Source organism: Barbus barbus, assembly GCF_936440315.1.
Source record: "Barbus barbus genome assembly, chromosome: 3".
In the NCBI taxonomy this organism is placed as follows: Eukaryota; Metazoa; Chordata; class Actinopteri; order Cypriniformes; family Cyprinidae; genus Barbus; species Barbus barbus.
Window position 1 is genome coordinate 17,964,603 of NC_136731.1, and position 20,819 is coordinate 17,985,421.

Sequence of the window (20,819 nt, forward strand, 5' to 3'; positions counted from 1 at the left end):
GTTTTCAACATGTTATACAACCTCATAAATGTATTTTTGTTGAACTTTAGTTTAAGCTAGAGGGTTTTTATGATCTGCAGTTACTATAGAATCTGTATTACATCAGACTAACATGCCGCTGGGTCTGATATGTTGAGACCCATAAGAAAAGTCAAGCTTTTGATGCACTAGCATAAAAGGTCATGTCTTAAGGGGTTAGTCATAAAACTTTCAATACTGGCAATTTCCATTGCAAAAGTGCAAGTGATAGATATACATGGACATGTTTTGAATGTACCAAAGCTGAAGATGAGATAAAGCATGACTCAAATGAATAATAATAATAATCAGATTTTGAGAAATTAATAAACAAAAAATGGCCAAAAAATTATATTCTAATCCAATAGTTTTCAACAGATGATCCACAATCACCAATTATTGATTGATTGATTGATTGGTAAAAATGAATGCATATGAAATGAATGCATTTTAAAATTTGGCTAAATGTTTCACTGTCAATTCAATACAAATGAATGAAGCAAAATGAAAAAGTAATGTACAATGTATTATTTTATTGTTTAATGTGATTATTTTAAACCAGGCTTTAATTAGCAATGACCATTTAAGTACAGCATGTAACAGGCAATTTCTGTCTCTACCAAGGGGCTTGAAAATGTTTGAAGATCCCCGTTCTAACTTTTCATTTTCAGTGCAGCAATCAATATTACATGTTGATTTAATGTTGCCTGCAGCAACAAAATTGAATCATATACTAAAAGATGCTAAAACAAAACAACCACATGAAGTCTGTCTTCCTATATTACTGTATTGTAAAACTGTAAAAGATGCTGTGCAGGCGTGTGGGATACATCAACCGTGGCAGAGCAAGAGCGCTTGCACATGCTTTCCGTCTCGGCAGCTGTCCATCTGCTAGCAAGATGTTAACAAGCTCGCAAAAAAACCTTTCAGCACTTAACTTACAGATCCTCTTAAGGAGGTTGCACAATTTGGTTACAAAAGTGCCATTTTTACGTTATAAAACGCCTAAATGAACTATGACGCAAAATACATTTGATCTTTCAGATGTGATTGTAAGAGCATTTGTGTGTGTGTGTGTGTGTGTGTGTGAGCAAAACTTACAGTACTTGTTGCGTTTGCAGCTGCAGTTGGGTCAGTGAGCTGAGAGGAGAAACAGAGAAAGAGAAAAGGAAAAATTCTTGGTCAGTTTATTTCTCCCTCCCTCTTTCTCTCTCCCTCCCTTTCTTGCTTTCTCATATACCCTCAATGTCTTTCTCCCATCCCTTTCCTGAACATATACACACAATCAGCGTGCCAGCTGAGACAGACTTTCCTATTTATTTTACTCGTTTTCTAACATAAAATGACAAAACAAGTCCAAACAAGCTGTCTTTTAGAAAAATAACTTTGTCTGTTTCTTTCAAACGTTTCCCTGCTTTACATTGAACAATGTTAAAACCCAAAATAGTTATGAACATAAACATTTATAAGCACACACAAACAGAAAATCATTACGAACTGTTGCATGCATGTTTGCAGGATACGGCTTGTTACATGAATAATCCCGATTTTGGTCTTTGGAGACCCGTGTTCATCTCCAATGAAGGAATTTCAGGCATAATGTCAACACAACTTACTAATGATATTTTCCCTGAAAACACACACATTTGCTGAGATTTTCTATTGAGTTTTAATTAGTTTTATCAAACCCATACATTTTTACAATTTCTTTAAGACATTGTTTTTCCCATCAATCATCGACTGATCCTCACAATTTAAATAAAATTTGATTTACACGCATGTCTCTAAATAAGAATATAAATGCTATACTATATTCTATACTTAAAAGACATTTATGTATTTAATGGTGATTACTATAGAATACCCCATTCAAAAGAAACATTTAGTATTTTTCTAAATACTAAAGGGGGGTGATTTACTCATACATGGAAAAATGAAGTTTTCCAAGGTAACATAAGATCGCAAGGCAATCACATGTAATTCGAAATAATAAGAGAATATGGTTGGAGTAGTTTAAAAGTCAACATTAATAATAGAGCTAACAAATGATGGCCAATACTGCATGTTCTGCTTAATGTTTCAGCACATATGGATCATTAAAAAATCTAGTGTAATAAAAGGACTTTTGAGGTTCTGTAAATATTAAATGTAATACACACCCTTCTTCAAATTCACACACTCATCTGTTTTGCATTAGTATGTCTGGGTCACTGGTTGAATTCCTGTTACTTATGTAATAGTAATCATCTCATTCTTTCCATATGGAAAGAAAATTAAAGTCTGTCTTTGACCTTTGATTGCATTCCTCTCCATCTGCTGCCACATTTTCCTTTCAATATTGTTGTCCAACATTCTCCTCTGCAGCTTTGCACTCATAATTATTCTCTGTTAACATCAGGATCTGTAAAAAACATTATTATGAAGCCTTTCTTACTGGGTTAATAACAACTTTCTGGAATGTTTAAATATTTAAGAAATTAAAGGAATAGTTCACCCATCATTTGCCTTGAGAGGAACCCATGAATAGACTTCCAGCAGAAATAAAAGGTATAAAAAGTCATTGTGGTTTTCCCACATAAACCTGCTCTGTAACTACAGACCACACTGTCTAAATCTGACACACATTGATTTGATGTAATATTAATGTGTACTTAATATTAATATTTAAATTGTAATTTATTCCTGCTGTCAAAGCTGCTTTTTCAGCATCATTTACTGTTACTTCTGATCAATTTATTGCACTATAGCTGAATAAGAGCAAGCATTGATTTCTTTCTTTAAAAAATCCCACTGACCACAAACTTTTGAACAGTGGCATAGTATGAATGGCGGGACAATAACTTTATTGCATTATATAGCACTATATCCCATTCATATTAATAAAAGCGGTTTGTTTCCTTGATAGTATATCTCTGGTTACTTCATCCCTCAGTCATGAGCTCACTGCCGCCTCCTGGTGGAAATATCAACAGTTAGACCAAGTTTCCTCAAATATGATCAAATCCATGCGGGAGCACCTACTCTGAGGACCAGGACCAAACTGTGTGTCAGGCATCATAAACAACACACTCAAGAACGTATCTCACATAAACAAGTTAAAAAGCTTGTTAATGGAGTTCTTTCTCCTCCTTAGAAAAAAAACCCCTTTTCGTTATGGTTCACTGAGTTCATTTTTCAGGCCACGTAGGGGAGATAAACTTGACTCGTCTGGTTACACAAGCCGTGCTCGCTCCACGGCGGTGAACGGAAACGCGCTGGCACTTATAAATGTCAGACCGCATAGCCTACAACCTGCATAACTCCACTCATTCACACACACACACACACACACACACACACACACACACACACATACATGCACGCACACACACACACATACATGCACGCACACACACACACACATACATGCACGCACACACACACACACATACATGCACGCACACACACACACACATACATGCACGCACACACAGACAAACACAAGATTTCTGTGTAAACAAGACATTCACACTATTATGTTTTTGGGAATTTATTTAATTCTGTAAGAAACATAAGAATAAGCCTACATAATAAAAAAATAACAAACATAAAACAATGATTGAGTAATTGCAACAAGTAGGATGATTTGCAATTTTTTTTTCTTACAAAAATGCATATTTTACAGTTCAGAAAAAAGTTAATACATTTTATTTTGATGGGGAAAAAACGCTTATTCTCAAAGGCAGCCTGCGCTCCAGAAATGCTCAAATAATGCCACTATTGTCCTTATAGCAACTGTATGTAGCCTACGTTTTTATTTATTTAACCGTGAAATGTCAGATTTAAAAGTTTTCAGTTTTCTCTCTGAGTTCTGTTTCTTTTCCACATTCCCCCAAACATCTGCTCCGAAAGCATGCAGTTTGGTGAGCGGGTACGAAATCCCACGAAAAGGGAGGATTGCTTTACGGCAGCAACAAATGCGTGTACAGCTGTAATTAAGACAGTGATGTTTTACGACAGAGAATTCCACTTACATTTACATTTAGGCTTTTATCTAAAGCGACTTACAGTGCATTCAGGCTATACATTTTTTTTTATCAGTATGTTTATCAGTATCAGTTTTTTTAATCAGTTTTATCAGTACTTAATTAACCTTGGGGAGGCGATCGCAAAAATACCCAAAACTACATACACTTGCTTTAAAGCTTTGTTAGAAAACGTATAGATATCAGTATATAGGAGTGTTGTAATATCTCGAGAGTTTTTGTTTTTTTTGTTTTTTTTACATTGAACAACCTTGAGGCTTCTGCATTCATTCTTGCAGGCAAAAACAACCCCCTGAATTTCTAAACAATCAATTCACATTTGAAAAGCAGCACTTATACCATGTTCATAGCAGTCAGATAAACATGAAATAACAGTTAATAGCAGCTAAAAATCAAGCAAATGCTTTGCGCTTGATTTTGAACATTAAAAATGTTCAATCTGGAAACTTGAACAACTAAATCAATTTAACCAATTATATTTCTAATTAAAATAGCAACATAAAAGGTTAGTGGTGGACATAACCTCCAACAATTAAAGTTGTAGAAGTCATATTCAGCCTTAACATTTGCTAAATGAAACATTAAATCAATCAAGCAAACTTATAAGATATGTTAAAATTAAATGTACTGCTTCCTTCATACGTGTCAAACAAAAGTGTAGCAATCACTTGACCGTTATCGGAGCAGTACATTTCTCTACATCATCCTTATTGCAGTGGCACTGACATTCAAATAGAACTTAAGTCCTGTTTAACCCAGAATATGCCTTCAAATCTAGCTTATCGTGATGCTGTACAAAGGTATCTAAAATATCAGTTTAAAGCTGTTATAATGCAGCTGTTGTGGAACGTCAAGGTTTTTAATATCATTTAATTCATGCAAACAGAATTTGCAGCGTTGTGAAGAATTAATGCAAATAAACTGTCCAGGGGAGACAAGTTGTCACAAGACGGAGCAGTCACACGTACAAGGGTTTGAGTCAAAAGTCTAATTACACAAATGTGTTTGTTTTCTCTAGCAGTGGCTATTAAACTAGAATCATTTTGTGAATTCTGCCCTCCAACAAGGTAGATTTCATAAATGTCTGGACAGGGCAAGTTGCCACATGTTTAAAATTTCAAAACAACAGTTTGATATGACAGTGGGCTATGTTACCATCTCGTATACATTTGCAGCTTTATAACTGGTTTCGTTCAATTTCACTAATCCTATTCATATTACAAACATGTTTAATGTCAGGTTCCCGTTTTGACAGCTTACCCCTATAGAGTGGGGCATGTTGCCACAAAGGTAAATGTGATCAGTTTTTCCCCTGAATAATAACTCTAAAAATGTTCAATAGCATTTTTTTAGCCAAGCCTCTAAGTTACACTATGATTCAAAATGTTTGGGGTCAGTAAGATTTATATATATTTTTAAATTAATACGTTTATTCCACGAGGACACGTTTAATTGATCAAAAGTGACAGTAAAGACATTTTTAATGCTATCAAGTATTTCTATTTCAAATAAAATGGTTTCCACAAAAATATTAAGCACCACAACCATTTTCAACACTGATATTAATAAAAAATGTTTCTAAAGGATCATGTGACACTGAAGACTGGAGTAATGGCGGCTAAAAATTCAGCTTTTCCATAGCATGAATTAATTACAGTTGAAAATATATTGAAATAGAAAACAGTTATTTTAAATCCTAAAAAAAAGTATCCCAATATTACTATTTTACAGTATTGTTTATCAAATAAATGCAGCCTTTGTGAGCATTAGAGACTTCTTTTGAAAACATTAAAATAATTACTGACCCCAAACATTTGAAGTGTACTATGTGTCGGTATAGAAACCGAGAGTTGTACTTTACCACGGTCTCCCCTATACAGACAGAGATGGACTAGGCCTATGTTCAGATGGATTTGTTGCTGTATTTCTGCATCTCCTTCAGGGTCAGATACCCACTCCCGCAGGGCTCAATCATAGAGGAGGGTCTGGCCACGGCGCCCCCTGCAGGCTCAGAGCTGGAATTGCAGCTGGGCGCTCTCACAGGTTCAGACCACGGTGTGATGACTGCCACCGGAGCCAAACTCTCTGCTGGGCGACCAGCAGAGTGGGAACCCTGTGACAGCGACATAATGAAGGAAATCAGCGCTCGGCCTTCCAACACACATGTCTCGGCACCACCGCTATCTTCATCTCCTTGGTCATCCTCACAAAGCTCCTCTTCAGGCATGTTGAACCCTGAATCCGGGCTCATGGGCTGATCCATCTGGTAACTTGGGGTTTGCAAACAGTCATATGAAGACCCAGGTGATGAGACAGTGGAGGTTATGGCTTGCTCAGGGTGGTAGCTGAAGTACACGGGGCAGGATTCGAGATAAAGAGAGCCTCTGTTGGATTTGCTATAGAAGTAGCCCATGTTAGAGAAAATGGAAGAGGATGCATGACTAGTGCCGCTGTTTTCCAGTCCAGAGTCCACCTGATTGGAGTGAATGAACGCAGCAGCAGACATCTGGGTGTCGGGATCCATCAAGGACACGTCCCAAAAATCCGAGACCTCTACAGGTGAGATATTGTCACATGACTGAGGGGTAAGAAAAGGCCCAACAGAATTCTGACAGCCCAGCCATTTCTGTGGACAGGCAAGAAGACAGGAAATTCATATGTGGTCAGTGTGTGTGCTCTGTGGCTTACTGAAAGAAGATATGAGTAGGCATTTGCAAGAAATGCAGATTTTGGCCACATCTTTAAACGTGTGTGTGTTTGTGTGTGTGAGAGGAAGTTTGTATGGGTAAGATTTTGCATATGAAGAAAAATGTGTGAAACTGAGAATGTTATTATTATTCTTATACACGTATGTATTCTTGAATGTGTTGGTGTGAATACACTACACAGAAAGTAAAAGAGTGCATTGTCACTGTACTGGTGAAAATAGCAATATCTGTATCAGTACCGTTCAAAAGTTCTGTCAAAAAAAAAAAAATTTCAATAAAAAAAAAAAAAAACACTTGTTTAGCAAGGATGCATTGAATTGATTGAATTCATTACAGACATTTATAATATAATTATAAAATATCTATTTCAAATAAATGTTTTTAAATACTTTATAATATCAAAGAATCCAGGGCGGAAAAGTATCACGGTTTCCACAAAAATATTAAGCACCACAACTGTTTTCAGCATTAATAATAATAATAATAATAAATGTTTCAAATCAGCATATTAGAATGATTTCTGAAGGATCATGTGATACTGAAGACTGGAGTAATGATGCTGAAAATTCAGCGCTGCATCACAGAAATAAATCATATTTTAACATATATTCAAATGTAAATATTTGAATTGGAATAATTTGTCACAATATTTCTGTTTTTTTCTGTATCCGTTATCAAATGAATGCAGCCTTGAGGCTTCTTTCAAAAACATAAAAAATCTTACTGACTTCAAATATTTGAACAGTAGTGTAAACACTTTGGAAACTAGTATAGTTCATATGCAGGAAATACAGCTGAACTCACCCGGAAGTTTCCACCGTGAACAGTGTGAAGGGGCTGGAAATATTTGGAGGGGTCTGGAACATGTTGATTGCTTGGTTTTATTGACCTGCAAAGAAATAATAATGCTTGATTATGATGCACAAACAAACACAAATATCAGGTACAAACAGCAGCGGGTACATACTGACACAGAAATACTGTAGGTAGAAACACACACCTACACACACACACCCACCCACACTTTCCACAAATAGGGTAAAAACTAGGGCTTGAACGTCTTAAAAAATGAGGTCAAGTATTTGTTCTACTCCAACAAAGAGTCAATAACAAGGCTTTAACCTTCAGAAAATGTTGTTTTGTAATACTCACCGTTTGCTTTTCTTTGCCTTACAGATGACCAAACAAAGACCAACAAGAACAAGCAATATGAGGAATCCAGTGATCAGAACAATACGCATATCATCAGGCACTAAAGCAAAAAAGAAAAATTGCCATCATGAAATATATTATATCTTATCTCACAGACAAATATTATTATATTATTGGGCTGGCAAGAGGCTTACCTCCTGGTGGCTTTCCAACCTCAGATCTCCAGGACGCAGCAGGACTCCAGTCGCTCCATTCCCCCTGAAAATAACCATCATCCTTGGGCTCAACAGGCTTCACACGCACCCTGCACTGGTACTCCTCTCCTACAGTCATTTTATTTTGGTCCAGCTGCACGTAATTTTCCTGAGTGACAATGGTATTTGCTGCCTTCTACAGCACAGAAGCATGCAAAAATATGTAATCATACACGAACACATAAACTCACAAAAATAACACCCAACATTATGCTGCATTTGACTTGCAGAGTCACTGTGAGCAGCTTACTGAAGATTTAAATGCATCCGATTTTATTTGATTAATTAATTAAGTACATTTTAAAGAAAACATTTGTTTGCTTACCTCCCAGCTTATATGTAAGGGTTTAAACTGTAGGTGAAATTCATAATATTTTATGGCTTCTGGAAAGTTACTGCCTTTACTCCAAGTTATTTTGTCTCCACTTACAGTGGGCATATCTGGTGGTTGGGTCTTAACTGTCATTTAAAAACAAAAATGAAAAACAAACAACAATGAAGAACCTTTAAAACGAGCATGGTGCTAGCAACAACAAAGACATGGGTTTAATTCATAAGGAATGCAGCAACAGCTGGTGTACACTTTGAGTGTAAGTTAATGCCTAAATGTAAACAATACAAGTTTAAAGTTTGTCAGAGTGTGTATTTCACCTTTTGCATCACAAACAGACTTGCAAACCAACATCGCAATCATTGAGGAGTAACCATAGCAAAAGTACAAAAAGAGGTCAACTAGTAGATTTTGACCAAGTTTATCCCCGAAATGCCAAGCTGTTTTTTTGTTTTTTTTTAGTAATTGTGCCAAGGATTGAAAACACCATAATCAAGGCAAATGACTGCAGTTCTAACGCTTCTTCAAAGCAAAGTTATTTGCATACTGTTTTTTGAATGAGAACAGATTTTCTCTTTTCTTTTTTTCACTTTAGTTGTCTTATATGACCTTTTGTTATAGCATTGGTTAGTAGAAGGCTATGTGATTAACCCCGATTGATTAAACACACTGGCATCATTTATTTTTGCGGTAATTTATATTTTGTCCTTTATTCCAATCCCAGAATTTAACGTTTCAATTAAAAACAACAACAAAAACTTAACTTGATTCTTACCCATTTTTAAAATGCAATTATATTCAAATGAATTATTTTGTATTTTGATGGCAGTGTTTTGCACATTTAAATGTAAATATAATTTTCCATGCAAATTTTTATTTTACCGTGATGTGTATGTGTGTGTGTTTCTTCCATTATAAACATATCTGCAACCCACTAATAGCCGAATTAATTCTACTTACTGTGTCGGCCAGGCTGATAATGCAGTTTAGTGATGACAGATCCATTACAGGTTACATTCAACCAGAATTTGTTAAGGAAAAAAAATTGCTGTGTTAAAGAGAGGGGAATGTAAGAAGAGAATGTATGTTAATTCACTAAGGTGAATAGAAATGTAACATAATTCTCATCCATTTCTACTTACAGGTTTGTTAAAGCTTAAAGAACAGCTTCTCTTAGAATGTGATTGATTGATCAGTGGCACCAGTTCACACGATTTATGAACACATCTACAAACACATATAAATTCAATTCAGATTTGAAAAGGTTTATTTATCAGTGTTAAAACTGTCCATCCTGAGACTTGAAACTAAAACGTCAAACCTTTTTGTGTCACATTTCCACACAAGCACACATCGCTGGTCAGAGAAATCTGTAGAGTTCCACCACACACAAGAAATGTTGGTCACATAGTCGTTCACACAGGTCAGACCTGCTGTTTATGGTTGAACCAAAAGACAAATATAATAAGAGATTAGAAGACGTGTTTTGTTTTTCAGTATTTATAATAGTACGAAATGGTCAAACAACAAAGTTCCCTACAAAATAGATGGTCATAAACACACCAAACTAACATTACTTGGTTCTCAGAACATTCTGGGAACATTATTTTATGGTTGTAAATATATGATATCTAATATACCTACTAATGTTAGTCTGTGTTTGCGTTAGTAGTTACCTGTTTGCATGTTCCCGTACTGGCCGGTTCCATAAAATATGATGAAGATGAAGAGAGAGCTATACCAGTAACCCTTCATCACTCCTTGGATCTTAAACACACATGCAAAACATAATTCTTTAAAAAATTTAAATAAAGGAATAGTTCATCCATGTTCTAACAATAAAAGTGAATAGGGACAGAACTGTCAAACCTGAAATGACAAAAAAGCAACAAAAATTGATCCATGTGTGCTATATAAGTGTTTTGAAGCTACACACACATATATATATATATATATATATATATATATATATATATATATATATATATATAGTATAGTATAGTGTATATATATATATTGCAAAGAGTGGTTTTGGACGATACCAGCATAAATCCTTATAATTTTTTGGTGCAAATACATTAAAGTAACTTGACTTTATCATTTAAGACCAGCAATAAAACATAATGATGGCAATATATACATGTCAAAGTCAGACATGCCCCTTTGCCAGCTATGATGCCTGGTTACTGGTTTAAACTTGGCCCAGGTTTTTAAAAGATTTTTGGGTCAGCACACCTTAATACTGTAGCTTCAACAATTGATTGTCAATTCAAAGTCAATGTTTGAATAAACTGACAGCTCGGATGCCCAGATTATGCAGAGCTGTAATAGCTGCTAATGGTGGATATTTTGATGAATCGAAAATTTAAGTTTTTTTCTATGTATAAACTGTTTATGTAATAAAATATGTTTTCGTAGTTTGTGTTGTCCCTTGTCAGTGCAAAATTATCTCAAATTAAAAAGGATTCATGCAAATATTGTCCAAAACCCCATTTTTCTAGGGCGTTTCCAAACTTTTGGAGGGCAGTGTATATACACACTTTTTTTTGGAGCTCAAAAGCTTTCATCATTATGCATAAGTGATTAGCATAAGGACCAGAATGACATGAGGATGTGGAAATTATGACAATTTAAATGTTTGTGTGACTGAACACAAAAATATACCTTAAAGGTAACAACACTCAATATTTCATCAAAAGGCCTGATGCACACTTCCATAAGTGCAATACATGGCAAGCATATTAACTTTAAATCTTGCTTCATAAAATCTCTTAGGCTATGTTCACACTGTCAGTTTTTGGGATTGACAACCGCATTTACTTTACAGGTGTAAGTCTCGAAATGTCCCGTTCACACAGCAACCAAAGTCCCTTTCAAGGAAAGTCTGTTCACTTGGCAGCCACATATACAACACCTCCAGGCAGCTCAAACAAGACCAAGTCCTATTGAAATGAATGGGAGTATCCTGAAATCTCAAAAACTGCTCGCTTAAGTCGCAATTAAATTACATATTTCAAATCAGCAACAAAATCTGAAATGAACTGCCCCATGAAGGATGTTGTTTCTTATGCTCAAATAGTGTTAAAAAGTTTATTTATTTATAACGCGTTTATGACTGCGCATGTGCATCAGCTGGTCTAGCCTCAGGTTTCTATGGGAACCGGAGCTTCTAACGGCCGCTGCAGTGATGCCATGACTTTACCAATCAGCAATTGGCTCTTTCATTTAGATCAGTGGTTTTCAGACCTGTCCTGCAAGCACCCCTGCCCTGCACATTTTGTATGTCTCCCTTGTCAGACACACCCAATTCAGGTCTTGCAGTCTCTACTAACGAGCTGATGAGTTGAATCAGGTGTGTCTGATAAAGGGAGACATACAAAATGTGCAGGGCAGGGGTGCTTGCAGGACAGGTTTGAAAACCACTGATTTAGAAGATGGGACTATTTCGCCATATTGCGTGTTTCAGTTTCTCCCATTCATAAGTATAGGAGTGAACCGTCTTTGTATTACTATAGTCTTTGCAGCAGCTTACAGTAGCGTCTCGAATGCTGTCTGTATGAATGTGCAATGGGAGTCAAGTCCGTATTCCTTACCAGTAACCATAGCAACAGTGACCAAAGTAATGAAGTGAAGTGAAGTGAAGTGAAGTGACATTCACCCAAGTATGGTGACCCATACTCGGAATTCGTGCTCTGCATTTAACCCATCCAACGTGCACACACACAGCAGTGAACACACACACACCGTGAACACACACCCGGAGCAGTGGGCAGCCATTTATGCTGCGGCGCCCGGGGAGCAGTTGGGGGTTCGGTGCCTTGCTCAAGGGCACCTCAGTCGTGGTATTGAGGGTGGAGAGAGCGCTGGACATTCACTCCCCCCACCTACAATTCCTGCCGGCCCGAGACTCGAACCCGCAACCTTTGGATTACGAGTCCAACTCTCTGACCATTAGGCCACGACTTCCCTCTAATTTAATATCAAAGATGTCGACTTTCTGACACGACAAGAGTCCAATCGAGCCATGAGTTTGTAACGCTCAGCCTTATCAGCCAAGTTACAAGAGTAAAATGGGGGTCAGATTTAACTGTGAGAGATGACTAGTGGTTAAAAGAATGAGACATAAAAGGAGACTGGTTTAAATAGCATAGGTGAAGAGGGTGGCGTCATCTTGCTGTGCGCTGATCATTTCCTCGCTGGAGAAGAGAAGGACAGAGAAGATGTAGCTGACAGCTGGCCCTTTTCGCAACCACCAGGGCTTGCTGTAACGAAGGATCCAGAGCAAGCGCGGCCAGCAGAGAATACAGCTTGTGGTTCCCAAAGCCTTGATCCAGCGAACGCTATAGATCCTCCACGAAAGGACAACGGAGAGTAATCACAGTCGACTGAAAACTCTCCTCAACATCCAGGAGGTCGCCTGGTGGCCAACGGTCCGAAAGGATGTCTGGCACTACGTGGGAGACTGCAAAGGGTGTAACGTCATCAACCACAGGCCAGAACCATCTCGTCACTGCACATCAACTCCAACTGTTCAATGTGGAAGGAGGAATCAACAGACAGAGCGACGAGCCAGCAATGCTGGGTACAGGAAGCACCGGGGAGGAACAGCGCAACCTACCCAGGGATACCCAGCCTGGTATCGATCTCCTCTTCACTATTATGGTTCCCCAATACCTTCCAGCAAACTAGTGCCTGCATGGGGGTGCCTAGTTTGATCGAATTTATTTCAAAGACATTTTAATACACACTGTAAAGAGGATACCCATTTCATGGACAATGGATGACAGTACTCCTGAGGGGTGAAAGCTTGGGGGGGGGGCTATGTGACACTGTCACACAAAATACATGTTTTACCGCTCTATTTATTACAATTATTTAATGTATTATAGAGTTTTAATTGGTTTACATGTTTTTTAGTCCATTTTATTCTTCTTAACATTTTAAGTGTGTGTATGTCTTTAAGAAGCATATGATTGGCCTGTCATGTGACTAGTCACATGACAGGAAGCAGGAAACTACAACTGAATAAGAGAGCAGCATGACAAACAAACAGGGTAACAGTCACCAAACTGGATTGAGGAGTTATTACCTTCAGAGCTCACCTTTCCAGACACCATCTACAAACTTTTGGATTACATTTTCTGTGGATTGTATATACACGGGTGGACACTTACATTGGACTTATCAACACACAGGGATTCTTGGACTGTTTTAGGTTATGGACAAGCGAACTGTATTCTTTTAACAGACTGAGTTTACCTGGTTTTATCGTGTTGTTTTAAAGTCTTTTATGTGAACATTGTAAATACACCTATGCTATTTAAACCAATCTCCTTTTATGTGTCATTCTTTTAACCACTAGTAATCTCTCAGAGTTAAATCTGACCCCCATTTCACTCTTGTAACTTGGCTGATAAGTCCGAGCGTTACAAGTTCATCCGTCAAATCTTCATTAACCGACAGCAGCTTTTATGTTTGGTTGGAAGGTAGAGCATTTGAGTCGCGCGCTGAGCACAAAACTGACGGAAGTGGCTTCGCTGGAGAAAAACTTACTGAATTTGAAACTTTCAGACGACACACCGCTCATTTCTCTGTTACTGTAAGTTACTGAAAACCATACATGAAAACACAACACATGGTAAACTCGTGTTTGTGCAGCAGAGCGGCTCTCTCTCGCGCTGTATGATGTGACAGAGAAGACGTTGTCCGGTCCTGTTCCGTTCACACAGTGGTTGTGAGTCCTGAAAATATACGTGTGTGAATGCTGTGTGTGAACGTGGCCTTACATTCTTAAAAGCTGTTTGGCATCTATGAAGAACCTTTTAAAGTCATGGCCAAAAATATCGGCACCCTTGGTAAATATGGTCAAAGAAGTGGTTTCAAGAAAAATTCTCCTAGTTCATCCAAAAACAAACTCCAGCATATTCAGTTATCAAACACGACTGGAACTTCAAATGAGACTGGATTCTATGGTCAGATGAAATAAAAAAATTCGCTTTTTTAGCAGAAAACACTCAAGATGGTTTGGTGAACACAGGGATAAATAGTATACCCTTTGTGTACAATGAAATATACTGTATTTTTTATGTTGTGGGCCTATATTTCTGCTGGAGGTCCTGGACATCTTGTTTAGACACATGGCATCATGGATTCTATCAAATACCAACAGATAAAAAATCAATAAGTCAAGTCACCTTTATTTATATAGCGCTTTTAAAAATACAGATTGTGTCAAAGCACTTAACGGTATCAAATCGGAGGATAGAGTGTCAGTAATGTATAATAATAAGTGTCTGACTCTGTTAGAAATCTTATAATGGGTCATGTTTTGATCTTCCAACCGGACAATAATCCAAACACAAACCTCAAAAACAACACAACAACGGGTCACTGAGCACAAAACCAAGCTTCTGCTGGCCATTCCAGTCCTCTGAACTGAATGAACCCTGTAGAAAATGAGTGAGGTGAACTGAAGAGAAGAAGCACCAACATGGAGCTGGGAATCTGAAGGATCTGGAGTGATTCTGGATGAAGGAATGGTCTCTGATCTCTTGTCAGGTGTTCTCTAACCTCATCAGGCATTATAGGAGAAAATTTAGAGCTGTTAAACTGGCAAATGGAGGTTTCAAAAAGTATTGAATAAAAAGGTGCTGTTAATTGTGGCCAATGTGTATTAGAGAAAAACATTTATTTCATTATGATATTTCCCCCCATTTTAAATTCTTATTAGCCAATGAAAGGCTCGATTTTTGTGAATTTTTAAAATAAAAGATCAAAAGGGTTAACAATGCAGATTAATTTTCACAGCCTTCTTTGATCATATTTACCAAGGGTGCCGATATTTTTGGCCATGACTGTACATTCATGGAACCTTTCTACTGCACAAAAGATTCTTTATAGTGGAAGAAGGTTCTTTAGATGATTTAATTGCTCTTTTAAGAACTGTTAAGTGAAAGATTATTTAGGGAATCTAATAGTGCTTCTATGGCATCACTCACTGTGAAAATCCCCTTTGGAACCTTTATTTACAAGAGAGTATGAGGTTAACACTTGGTTTCTATGCAGCACTAAAGTGGTTGTCCTAATCTATTTTTTAAATATCAATTTCTATGATCATATCTAATATGGTAATCAGATGATCTGTTAATAACTCAGAAGCAAAGTGCTATGAGTTCACAAGCTGTTGCTATGGAGATATGACTAAGAGCGTGGCTGCAAATATAGCTGGTTGTTACCTGTGGCTGAAAGTGACATATAGAAATGCACAAAATATTGCTCCTGGGAAGGAGGTCTAAGTTAGTCACACTGAACTGCAATAGTAAAACAATCCAATCTATGCAATGAAAGAATATTTTATCCATTTAGTATAGCGCATGCTTTTAGGCCTATGTCGTCTGACGCTTGAAATGCTGGAGCGCTGATTGGCTGCCAGTTGCCTAGTTGTCGTTATTGTTATCGTTTTCGTTGCGTGAACAAGCCTTGCATTGAAGTTTAAAGGGATAGTTCACCCAAAAATGACAATTCTGTCATCATTTTCTCACCCTCATGTTGTTCCAAAAATGTATTTTTCTAATGAACACAAAGGAAGATATTTTGAAGAATGCTGGTAACCAAACAGCTGACAGTAGCCATTAACTTCAGAAGTATGGAAAAAAATTAGACTACATTTTCATTTTTGGAGGAACTATTTCTTTAATGTTAGTTTAATGAAAATCACTCATTTACTCACCCTCATATGGAAGCCTATTCCTAAGGTAATCCTTACAGTTCTGGGTTTATATTTTACAATTCCGTTACAATACAGTTGTTTCTCGCAACTCTGAAACTCCAAGTTTACATCTCACATTTTTTTAACTGCAACTTTTTTTAATCTCAGAATTCAGATTTTTCTTCGCAGGATTGCAAGTTTATATCTCGCACTTCTAACAGAGATATAAAATGTAAGATATAAATTCATAATTGTGATAAAAAAAGTCAGAATTGTGAGATAAAACGTCGCAATTAAGCTTTAACGTTTTTTACAGGCTTCCATATTCTCATACTGTTCCAAACCTGTACAATTTTCTTTCTTACTTTTTTTTTTTTTTTTTTTAAAGATTTAGAATTTTTTATTGTGCCATTTTTGCTTTGTTATGATAGGACAGTTATTAGACAGAAAGTGTAGTGGGAGAGAGAAGGATCGGGAAAGGTCCGCAAGCCAGGACTCAAACTCGGGACACCCGAAGCGTAATGGCGCTATATGTCGGCGTGCTGCCCATGAGGAAGATGATGTTTTGAACAATGTCTAGAATGACAAAAAGGTGAAAAAAGTTTATAACGACATGAAGGTGAGTAAATTATAACAGATTTTCATTTTAGAGTTATATTACCCTTCAAGTGATTTTTAATGTTTGTACATAATCGTTGAATAGTATATGTTGCATTTTTGCATAATAATGCAATCAGCCAGTCACCCAGAGGAGCTTTAATTTTTAAAATTCAGACTTTCACTTTTAAATGGCAATCGCTGTGGCTTTTTTACCTGACAGGATGTTGCCCAAAGAAAACGGTAAACTGCAGAGCACGCATATTGAATTCCATTGCAAAATTCTTGACTTGAACTTTTGCTGAGTGGGCCATTGTCAGCAGCGCACCCCTCTTTGGGTGGGTGGTCAACCTGTATACAGGCAATTTCCACTAACACTACGAAACGACACCCACAGACAACAACAGAAACCCTCAGATGTAACAATAAGGTGACTTCTTGTAAGAAGGCACACATATATGCTAACGGCCAAAGCGATGAGAGATATCAAACAGTGACAGGACACTCTACAGCAAACACTGACGGTGCGGTTTTACTTTAACACTTTTAAAAGTGAGCGATGAGTAATTTGGATATGGTTTATTTGACACAAGTTTGAACCTCAACTCCTAATCTGAGTGATTGCTGCAAACATATGGTTCACACTCTCGGTTTCACAAAACGCTTCAGCATTTCCTAGTTATTCTTAAGAGCACCTGAAGATTAATACGAACTAACTTGAACATTCCAAGTGCACAGTTAAAAGTTTATTTATCAAAGCGTATTCACCTCTCATTTATTTACTAACGACTGAAGACTAATAGTCAACCCATAAACGGAAACTATCTAGACCCTAAAGTCACTCTTTAAAATGTAGGTTGTTACATTAGACAACAAAATATCTGGCTAAAAGTGACACTTAGGAATAAATTATGCTACTATATTTCTCATAACTACCGTTCTACTCACTTCTTGAGTCATTTTGCGATTACTTTTAAGCAGCAGGATGATTTTTAGCATATGAAGTCGGTTCTCATCATGTTCCAGAATGATTTAGAACTACAAAATGTTACACCACAACACACTGAGTCTTCAACAGTATGTCTATTGATGTTTATTGATTTACAAATTCCTTCTTATGAAATGTTTATTTGAAATAAATGCTGCTTGGTTTGACATGCAATGACATTCATTTTTTTTTATAGTGGCTTAAGTGTTCAAAAACACTTTTTAGGATCAGTGTACATGACATTACATCATTTTTTTTTAAATGTCAGAATAGGTTAGCACTTATCAGACACAATACATAATTGCTCAGCCCAGCAGTTATTTAATATTGAAAGTATAAGACTTACCTTTCACTCTGCGCAGGCACCATGGATGCTGAGGTCTGTCTCTCTGTCTACCTGAACCCTAACCCTTCATCCTCCTCCCTTTACCGCTCTCGCTCTCTCTGCCCCTCCCCTTCTACCTTCATCTGTCAGGAGGATATCTTTCTCTAACACTCTACTCCTTCCTTTCTGTTACTCATCCGACCTCTCTCTCACTCTCTTTCTCTCTCTCTCTCTTTTTTGACAATTGCATTTTCTTCCTCTCTTCTCGTTATATGACTAACCACAGTCTGCTGACAAGTTTACAAAGCATGAAACATTAAATCAAAAGGCCAAAGGGCCTGAAGAGAAATAAGACGGCCTCAAGACGTTGATGCAAAGGGTGTTATTCTTTAATCTTATTATTTATAATCACCTGTTGTCTTTGAGTATGCATAGTTTTGTGACAGTCTGAAGTTTGATTTTAGAGCTAGTGTAGATTGTTACAAGTTATTGGGACGACCTGGAAAGACTGAATTTCTTGGATTCTGATGAGAGTAAATATTAGCCACCTGGGCCCCAAGCTGGGCTCAACATGGTGCCTGAGAGGTGCTCAGAGCACAAAAGTTTGATGAGGACCACATCCTGTTTCATACAAGCTTTTTTTACCCACAGACTACTCACACACATACATACACATAAACATGCATATAAACAAACACATGCATGCATGCAAGAATCCACATGCACTGACAAAAGGGCTCTGCTGAAGTGTAAGAATATCCAAAATTCTATAGAAAAAAATGAACTGAGGGAAAAACATCTATGTTTTTATCATCTTTTATAAGTATGCATCTAATTTAGAATGTATAAAATATTTATTTAGAAACTTAGCAACACTTCATGTGTATATGAGCAAATTTTCTAAGGGATGCGCCAAAATTTGTCCAGTACTAAAATACCACAAGTCAATGATATTTGCACATTGTATCAAACAAGGTTGCAAGTGGATTCAAGGGGTTTGCACATTGTAAGTAAGGTCTGAGGATCTTCACACACACACACACACAAAATCTTATGATTTTGGCTAAAATATGAGTCTATAATCCACAATAACACTACCTCCAGAGAAATCACCTGTTGTCCTCTCATATCAAAATGCACCAACATATTTGTTTAGAACTATTGTGACTTATAAAGAGGGCTTTATCTCTGAGGACATTTCTCTCCTGATTAAGACTTTTTTCACTGGAGAAAGCAGTATTATGGATGGAAGATTTGTATTTTAGCCAGAAGTACAAACACAATTTATCACTTTACTGGAGTGAGTACTTCTAGATTATTGTGATGTTTTTATCAGCTGTTTGGACTCTCATTCTGACGGCACCCATTCACTGCAGAGGAATCATTGGTGAACAAGTGATGTAATGATAAATTTCTCCAAATCTGGTCACCTACATCTTAGCTGACCTGAGAGTGAGTACATTTTCATTTTTGGGTGAAATTTTCTTTAAGGTGCGGGTGATCTCTGCAGATTTAGCTGGAATAGAAGATATGTAATGGCATCCTAATCCACATTAGGTCATTATTTATATTTTTGCATCATGAAAGAAAATAGTAGAATGAAAACTAATAATTGCCCAACAATTTAGCCTCACTTACAAGCCCACAGCTATGTTTTTGTTAACAGTTTGGTGTCTTACAGTTAACAGTCTTGTACTTTGATGCAAGATTCAGGTGAGAACAGAATTTAAAATACTCAAAACTTACTAAGACAAAGCAACATTTGATGCTATATCAGAACAGGAACTCAAAGTGTGAGGTGGGTCGACGAGACGCGTAATGCGCTTATCTGGTAAAGGTCAGTTGTCTCGGTGAAGGGAAGGGGGAGGGATTGACACTCAAGCAAAACAAGAAAACAGCCTTGAATTGCAAAACCGCAAAGACAGGGTGTTTGAGGGGTCTTAGGTAGGTGTTAAGTGTGTGTGTGTATGTGTGTGCATATGTGTGGGTAGAAAGTACAACCTACATTCAAAGCACTTTGTAACTTGACCAGTAACCAATAAACCAAATCATGCTTTTTACAGCTACTTACTGTGGAAAAGTGTCATCATATATATATATATATATATATATATATATATATATTAGCATTGGTTACACAACAGTTCCCATAAAGTAACAAAGAAAAATATCTTTATAGGATTTATACTAATAGATTGGTTATAGATCGTTTTTAGTATATTTCACAAAGTTTATATGTTAATGCAGCACTCATAATCTGACATTAAGATTATGAGTGCTGTAAAAATTAACTGTTTATTGTTAGTTCATGATACCTAAAGCATTAACTAATTTTAAATCTACTCAACCAAGCTACTGCAAAGTATCACCATCTGAATAAGAACTTGTATGCCTTCATGAAGTAATTTAGCTAATTATTACATCAATAACAACACCTTTTCTCTTTCTATTCTGCATTTCACTTCTGCCATTTTATGCACTAATCTAGCTAATACTTACAAGAAATATTGCTGGTTCTTATGACAAACTGCTGGTGATTATAGTTCTCATCTATATGACATTTTGGATAAAAGATCAAGAATGAAAGTGAAGAAATACTCCATGTACAATCCTCTCAAAACAGAAAACAACATACTTCGACGGCATCCGTGACATCCTGTCCATTACCACAGAAACTCATGTTGCATCTAAATTATACAAAAAACATGTACAG

At 36.9% G+C, this 20,819-nt stretch overlaps 1 protein-coding gene across 3 annotated transcripts; it reads right to left on the reverse strand.

Moving 5' to 3' along the window:
* Positions 1 to 3,541: 3,541 nt before the first annotated feature.
* Positions 3,542 to 18,626, reverse strand: il2rb (interleukin 2 receptor, beta). 3 transcript variants are annotated; one of them, XM_079396133.1, is made up of 10 exons: positions 18,519 to 18,626; positions 10,165 to 10,255; positions 9,810 to 9,918; positions 9,631 to 9,715; positions 9,449 to 9,536; positions 8,483 to 8,616; positions 8,098 to 8,293; positions 7,904 to 8,003; positions 7,556 to 7,640; positions 3,542 to 6,669 (listed from the first exon to the last, which is right to left on the reverse strand). In XM_079396133.1, exons 1-10 carry the CDS (start codon positions 18,537 to 18,539, stop codon positions 5,947 to 5,949), a joined length of 1,632 nt encoding a protein of 543 aa, XP_079252259.1. In that variant the 5' UTR covers positions 18,540 to 18,626; the 3' UTR covers positions 3,542 to 5,946. The 3 variants fall into 3 exon arrangements, with proteins under 3 accessions (XP_079252259.1, XP_079252258.1, XP_079252260.1); XM_079396132.1 differs by having other exon boundaries at positions 9,810 to 9,921; XM_079396134.1 differs by lacking the exon at positions 18,519 to 18,626 and adding an exon at positions 18,128 to 18,294 and having other exon boundaries at positions 9,810 to 9,921.
* Positions 18,627 to 20,819: the final 2,193 nt, after the last annotated feature.